General features: G+C 40.6%; 1 protein-coding gene across 3 annotated transcripts; it reads left to right on the top strand.

The window, feature by feature from the left end:
• On the top strand, window positions 1-6,486 carry LOC111794356 (aspartic proteinase nepenthesin-2-like). 3 transcript variants are annotated; one of them, XM_023676316.1, is made up of 12 exons: window positions 1-354; window positions 425-545; window positions 1,496-1,923; window positions 2,027-2,183; window positions 3,555-3,637; window positions 3,713-3,809; window positions 3,925-3,997; window positions 4,082-4,249; window positions 4,513-4,637; window positions 5,397-5,498; window positions 5,587-5,649; window positions 6,135-6,486. In XM_023676316.1, exons 1-12 carry the CDS (start codon window positions 110-112, stop codon window positions 6,258-6,260), a joined length of 1,788 nt encoding a protein of 595 aa, XP_023532084.1. In that variant the 5' UTR covers window positions 1-109; the 3' UTR covers window positions 6,261-6,486. The 3 variants fall into 3 exon arrangements, with proteins under 3 accessions (XP_023532084.1, XP_023532083.1, XP_023532085.1); XM_023676315.1 differs by having other exon boundaries at window positions 2-354; window positions 5,587-5,684; XM_023676317.1 differs by lacking the exon at window positions 1-354 and having other exon boundaries at window positions 1,447-1,923; window positions 5,587-5,684.
• The last annotated feature ends 1,044 nt before the right edge of the window (window positions 6,487-7,530 follow it).

The following is a 7,530-nucleotide window of genomic DNA, read 5'->3' as shown; positions in this document are numbered from 1 at the left end:
TGTCTCTTTAAAATGAAGCATTCGCCCAACTGAAACTTCAACTGTAAATTGTTTAGCTGAATCAATCAGCTCCCATTTTCCCTCTTCGATCCGTCTCCCATTCTTGCCAATGGTACGAACACTCATTCTACTCCATTTCTTGCACCTCACGCATCTCTGCCTCTCCACCGATCCCATTTCCTCCAATCGTCTCCTTACCCCTACGCATCGAGCCATGGTGTTGCCTCTCTACCTCTCTTCGCCTAATTCCTCCAGATTTATCTCGAACCCTCGCCGTCATCTCCGCGATTTCCCCAATTCCAACAATCGCTCCAATGCTCGAATGCGCCTCTACGATGACCTACTTCTAAATGGGTATGTTCTATCTCCTTCAAATTTCCCATGATTTTCACTTTTGTTTGATGCAATGTGGTTTTTGGTTAAGGTATTATACGACCAAGCTTTGGATCGGAACTCCACCGCAGCAATTCGCGCTTATTGTTGATACGGGGAGTACGGTTACTTATGTTCCTTGCTCCACTTGCGTAGAGTGTGGGAAGCACCAGGTTAAAATGTTTACAAATTGATCATTATTAGAGCGTTTATAAGGGCTTCATATTCATATTCAACCATCTGCTCTGTTTTCTTTTATGAACATTCGTATGGAACTTGGTAAACCAATACAATTTTGGTAGGGAAATAGATCGAATGATATGGATCCTAGTTGTGTTTTTTGCTCCAAAGGGTGAATTCAACTGTGAGAATCCCACATTGGTTGGGACACAATCCCATATTGGTTGGGACACAATCCCATATTGGTTGGGGAGGAGAACGAAATGCCCTTTATGAGGGTGTGGAAACCTTTCCCTAGCAGACACGTTTTAAAGCCTTGAGGGAAAACCCAAAGAGGACAATATCTACTAGCGGTGGTCTTGGACTATTACAAATGGTATCAGAGTCAGACACTAGGCGATGTACTAGGGAGGAGGCTGTTCCCCGAAGGGGGTAGACACAAGGCGGTGTGTCAGTAAGGACGCTGGGCCCCGAAGGGGGATAGATTTTGTGGTGATCCCACATCGATTGGAGAAAGTAACGAGTACCAGCAAGGACACTGGGCCCCAAAGGGGGGTGGATTGTGAGAACCCACATTAGTTGGGGACATAATCCCACATGGGTTGGAGAGGAGAACGAAACACCCTTTATAAGGGTGTGGAAACCTTTCCCTAGCAGACGCGTTTTAAAGCCTTGAGGGGAAGCCCAAAAGGGAAAGTTCAAAGAAGACAATATCTGCTAGCGGTGGGCTTGGGTCGTTACATGAACATTATCCATTTAATGCATGAGACTGAATTGTATCATTGGTATTCTATATGGGTCTTGAAGTTTGTAGATGTGTTAGTTTTATGGATAAAGTTTGTCCTGTGATTTATTATATTTGTATTAAAACATTTCTAGTTCTTTCTTTCATAGGTACCTTGCAATGTGCGGTAGTTGGTACTTAAACTTTTATTTCTATCAGGACCCGAAGTTTGATCCAGAATCGTCGAGCACTTACCAAGCTGTCGAATGCAACAGTGATTGCAATTGTGACAATGATGGATTGCAGTGTATCTATGAAAGGAAGTATGCTGAAATGAGTACTAGCAGTGGTGTCCTTGGTGAGGATGTTATATCCTTTGGCAATCAGAGTGAACTCATACCACAGCGTGCTGTGTTTGGGTGTGAGAATGAGGAAACGGGGGATCTTTACAGTCAACGTGCTGATGGAATTATGGGTTTGGGCCGTGGTGATCTTAGTATTGTCGACCAACTTGTTGACAAAGGTGTGATTAATGATTCTTTCTCACTATGCTATGGTGGTATGGATATTGGTGGTGGTGCTATGGTTCTTGGGGGAATCTCTCCTCCATCAGATATGATTTTTAGCTACTCAGATCCTGTGAGAAGGTGTGTTCTAAAGTCGTTTATCCTAAAGAATTGTACTTCATGTTCATTCATAACAATTACAATTGATCATCGCGCGTTTACTTTTCTTTTGGGATGGCAACAGTCCATATTACAATGTTGATTTGAAGGGGATACATGTTGCGGGTAAAAAGTTGGGTTTGAGTCCTAGTGTCTTTGATGGAAGATATGGAACTGTCTTGGATAGTGGTACAACTTATGCTTACCTACCAGAGGAAGCGTTTGGAGCTTTCAAGGATGCTGTAAGCTTCTATTCTTTGAATTTACTATTCTTCACTGCCAGGAGTATCTTTACTAATTCTGAATTTGAAGATTGTTGCATGCTTTCCAAGAACATCATAAGATGATCTAACCTTTCTCTTTGTAAGATCCTATGTCGGTTGGAGAGAGAAACGAAACATTCCTTATAAGGGTGTGGAAACCTCTCCCTAGTAGATGCGTTTTAAAACCTTGAGGGAAAGCTCGGAAGGGAAAGCCCAAAGAGGACAATATCTGCTAACGGTGGGCTTGGGCTGTTACAAATGGTATCAGAGCCAGACACCGAACGGCGTGCCAGCGAGGATGCTGAGTCCCCAAGGGGAGTGGATTGTGAGATCTCACCTTGGTCGGAGAGGGGAACAAAACATTCCTTATAAGGATGTGGAAACCTCTCTCTAGTAGATGTGTTTTAAAATCTTGAGGGGAAGTCTGGAAGGGAAAGCCCAAAGAGGACAATATCTGCTAGCGGTGGGCTTGGGCTGTTACAAATGGTATCAGAGCCAGACACCGAACGGCGTGCCAGCGAGGATGCTGAGTCCCCAAGGGGAGTGGATTGTGAGATCTCACCTTGGTCGGAGAGGGGAACAAAACATTCCTTATAAGGATGTGGAAACCTCTCTCTAGTAGATGTGTTTTAAAATCTTGAGGGGAAGTCTGGAAGGGAAAGCCCAAAGAGGACAATATCTGCTAGCGGTGGGCTTGGGCTGTTACAAATGGTATCAGAGCCAGACACCAAACCACATGCCAGCGAGGACGTTGGGCTCCCAAGGGGAGTGGACTGTGAGATCCCACCTCGGTTAGAGAGGGGAACGAAACATTTCTTATAAGGGTGTGGAAACCTCTCCCTAGTAGACGCGTTTTAAAACCTTGAGGGGAAGCCCGAAACGGAAAGCCTAAAGAGGACAATATCTGTTAGTGGTGGGCTTGGGCTGTTACAAACGGTATTAGAGCTAGACACCGAACGGTGTGTCAGCGAGGACATTGGGCCCCTAAGGGGAGGGTGGATTGTGAGATCCCACATCGGTTGGAGAGGGATACGAAACATTCCTTGTAAGGGTGTGGAAACCTCTCCCTAGTATACGCATTTTAAAACCTTAAGGGGAAGCCCAGAAGGGAAATCCTAAAGAGGAAAATGAGCTTGGGCTGTTACACTCTTGTTCTCTCTAATGCAGTTGCCTTGTATGTCATCTTTTCCATTTGCCGTGCACGTAATCTCTTGTGCAATAGATTTTCTTCTTTTGCAAGAGTCTACAATTTCAAAGTTACACATGAATCTTGAATTCTTTATTATTTGGAGTCCTCTTTTATTGTTGGTCAGAATGCATAATGAATTAAGAAAAGAGCAATTTCTTCAGATCATGAACGAGCTTCATTCTTTGAAGAAGATTGATGGTCCTGACCCAAATTTCAAAGATACATGTTTTTCTAGTGCTGGAAGGTATGGTTATCTAATAATTGTCCGTTTTAAAAGCGAGTTACATCATCGAGTAATTAATTGGTTACCTTATGTCAGTGATGCTGCTGATTTATCAGACATATTTCCCACAGTTGACATGATATTTGATCATGAGCAAAAGTTGTCTCTAGCACCGGAAAATTACTTGTTTCCGGTGAGGAATTACTCTTGATTATTCATTTCAACTGGTTTGGTTGTTAGAATAGTTTGTGTAGTTGCTAAGTTAATGGATTCTTCTTTACTATGAATTCTCCAAATCATTACTTCAGCACTCAAAGATACATGGTGCATATTGTCTGGGAATTTTTGGGAATGCAAATGATCAAACTACTCTTCTAGGAGGTACACTCTTTTCATGGTTGAGATGAACATATCTATTTTTTATAATCACATGCTACATTTTGGCATGATTATTTCTTGTGATAGGAATCGTTGTCCGCAACACTTTAGTGATGTATGACAGAAAGCATTCAAAAGTTGGATTTTGGAAAACAAACTGTTCTGAGTTATGGGAAAGGCTACACATTTCAGATGATAATGCCCATGCTCCAGCTACATCGCTCGATACTGATATCGCCCCTGCATCTGCTCCAAGCGAGTCTCCACGTTATATGATTCCAGATATTTTTATTTTTGTTATGCTTTTATGTTTGTATGGTAGCTTGACATCATATCAGTTGGTTCTGTAGTGATTTTCCTTTTATGTTACTGTCATTATGACACTCGAGATACTATCATAAACAGTGTAGAACATTTTGAAATGCAAATTTTCATGATTATTTAATAAATTTATGCCTGTTGCAATTTCTACCTTAAATTGCCTGTTTGTGAAGTGTTTTCTTTTGTTTGCCGTGCAGAAGAGCTCCAGATTGGACGTGTCACATTTGAGATCTTGTTGAACATAAGCTACCCAGATCTGGAGCCTCATCTTACCGAGCTTTCGGATCATATTGCTCACGAGTTGAATGTTAGCCAGTCACAGGTTAGTGCACATGACACATCGAGGATAGATTGAAAACTCTTTTAGCAGTATTTAATGATCATTTTGTTATAGTCTGTAAAACTTGCACTTATAAAAGTTTAGATGAACAATGATGGTAACAACTGGGTTATATTAAAAATTAAGCTCTAAAAGTCCTGTTCCCATAGTTAGTTAAGTGTAAACTGAATAATGACGTTACATACTAACGTCGATTGATTTTCGAGATCTCACATCAGTTGGGGAGGAGAACGAAACATTCTTTATAAGGTGTGGAAACCTCTCCCTAGCAGATGCGTTTTAAAAACCTTGAGGGAAGTCCGAAAGAGACAGCCCAAAGAGGACAATATCTACTAGCGGTGGACTTGAGCTGTTACAAATAGTATTAGAGCTAGACACAGGGCGATGTGCCAGCGAGGAGGTTGAGCCCGCTCCGGAGGGGGTGGACACGAGGCAATGCGCTAGCAAGGACACAGGGCCCTGGAGGGGGGTGGATTGGGAGGTCCCATATCAATTGGAGAAGGGAACGAGTGCCAGCGATGACGCTGGGCCCTGAAGGAGGGTGGATTGTGAGATCCCACATTGATTAGGGAGGAGATCGAAGCATTCTTTAGGGTGTGAAAATCTCTCCCTAGCAGATGCGTTTTAAAAACTTTGAGGGAAAGCCCGAAAGGAAAAGTCCAAAGAAGACAATATTGTTTAATCTTTGAGTTTGCGATCATATCTAACTCTGTATAGCATGTTGTTTGAACCATTTTTCAGGTCCATTTATTGAATATTACTGTGAGAGGAAATGTTTCAGCTATTCAACTGGCCATACTCCCTAATGGATCTTCAGAATTTTTCTCCAATGCGACTGCCACGGTAATAAATGATTATACCTGCTATGGTAAACTGCATAACAACCGAAAATTCACAAGCATGACTTTTCAAATCTTATTCTTCTCCGCAGACGATTATTACCCTCATCAATGAGCATCACATGAAGCTACCTCCCACATTTGGAAGTTACCAGGTAGTTCAATGGAATGTCGAACCTCTAACGAAAAGGTAAGTACATAGATATTGATTCGAGAGAGAAACAAGTGCCAACGAGGACGCTGAGCCCTGCAGGGGGTAGATTGTGAGATCCCATATCGGTTGGGGAGGAGAACGAAATATTCTTTATAAGGGTATGGAAACCTCTCCCTAGCAAGATGCATTTTATAAACCTTGAGGGAAAGCACCAAAGGGAAAGCCCAAAGACGACAATATCTGCTAGCGGTAGGCTTGGGCTCTTACAACTACTTTCCAAAAATGCTTTTTTTTTATCATTTGGACCACTCCTTTATGCGCCACTCGTTGTCTTACCATGTCAAATATAGTACGAACTTGTTAGAATTAAAATCGAAAGCTCAAAAGGGCTTGAAATTTTTCGTAGTATATCCTTAGTGAAGTCTTGTTGAGTAGGTAAATGTTGAATGGCATTAATGTAGTCCAAACTCTTGTATTTGGTTTTAGGTCATTGTGGAAGCGAGTTTATGCTGTGGTGGTTTTAGCTGTTATAGTGACCCTTATTCTTGGGTTGTCAGCATTGGGAGTGTGTCTTATTTGGAGAAGCAGACAGCCAGGGTTCATTGCATATAAGCCTGTGAATGCAGCAATTCCAGAGCACGAACTCCAGCCCCTGTAAACAACCCTCCCCAACACATTTTTGTTTTCTTCTCACTCTTTGCATCTTTTTCTTTTCATAGCTTCAAATCTTCAGAATTATTATTTTTTAGCCTTTGTATTCATTTTATTCTCAAAGGCTCTAACATTAAACAAACGAGACGGGGAAGCCTTCCCCGCTCCATCCTTACAAAATTTCCTATGGTGTGTGTTGAAAATATATTTATATTAAATGGAGCGTGGCAGAAAATTGGGCGGGAGTGGGGACGGGGACGGGGACGGGGACCCTATTTAAGGCGGGTCTCTGCAGGTAAAATGGACATTTCTACAACATAGGCGTGTCGAACAAATTGAGTTTGTTAATCGTTAGAATGTTGAAATCTTGTGTTATGGGTTGATATATAAGTTCGTTGCAAGATGTGTAATTATATTGATAGCGTTTGTACTCGGTCAAGCTGCATCTATACTACATTCAAAGTCAAAGGAAAACCCTTTATGGATGGAACATTAAATGTGCAGACATTATTGAAAATTGTAGCTGGTTTAAATTCTAACTTCTAGGCATATAAGGATTTGAAAAAATTCATGTCAAAATAAATTTTCACTGGAGTCATAGTTATAGCATGGAAGGAGTGCTTCGAACCTATCTATATCGAGGGTATCAATTGAAGGAGGAAGACAAAAGTTGTACGTCTTCACATATCTATGACATCTCACATCGGTTGGGGAGGAGAACGAATAATTTTTTTTTCTCAACTATTTGAAAATCTCTCATTAGCAAAGCAATATTTGCCAGCGGTGTGCTTGGGCTGTTACAATATCATTATTTTATCATAAAGTGACAAGTTGTTCCTGGAGTAATAAAGAATTTTAGCTATAAATATTTTTTTTTATAAATATAATATAAATTTTATTTAAAAATCAAACCCTTTTAAACTAACCTACCTAATTTGAAATTAGGTACCAAAAATGGAATTTAATTAAATAGGTTTACGTTGAAATAATATTTTTCATTTAACAAATAATTTAAAATTTCAGATTTAAATTTCTAATCTCTCGAGTGATGGTACATGTTTTACGACAATTGACTAAATTTTAAGTTTGACTTATTGATTATTTAATAAACTAGGTCAATATTTTCCTTTCTATGGTATGTTTCTTGGCAAATTCTCGTCTCTTGGTATTCTAAAAGTCAACCCTAACTCTCAGACTAAATATGATATGATATTAATACTCGTACATTTTA

The sequence above is a fragment of the Cucurbita pepo genome, chromosome LG05, assembly GCF_002806865.2.
Source record: "Cucurbita pepo subsp. pepo cultivar mu-cu-16 chromosome LG05, ASM280686v2, whole genome shotgun sequence".
Lineage (NCBI taxonomy): Eukaryota > Viridiplantae > Streptophyta > Magnoliopsida > Cucurbitales > Cucurbitaceae > Cucurbita > Cucurbita pepo.
Note: the sequence above shows the minus strand (reverse complement) of the source record. Positions and strands in the feature narration are given on the sequence as shown.

Coding starts and splice junctions, on each gene's coding strand:
- LOC111794356 (XM_023676315.1), top strand. CDS start 110: ATGGTACGAACACTCATTCTACTCCATTTCTTGCACCTCACGCATCTC. Junction 2,184..3,554: donor TTGGAGCTTTCAAGGATGCT/GTAAGCTTCTAT, acceptor CAATTTCTTCAG/ATCATGAACGAGCTTCATTC. Junction 4,638..5,396: donor TGAATGTTAGCCAGTCACAG/GTTAGTGCACAT, acceptor ACCATTTTTCAG/GTCCATTTATTGAATATTAC.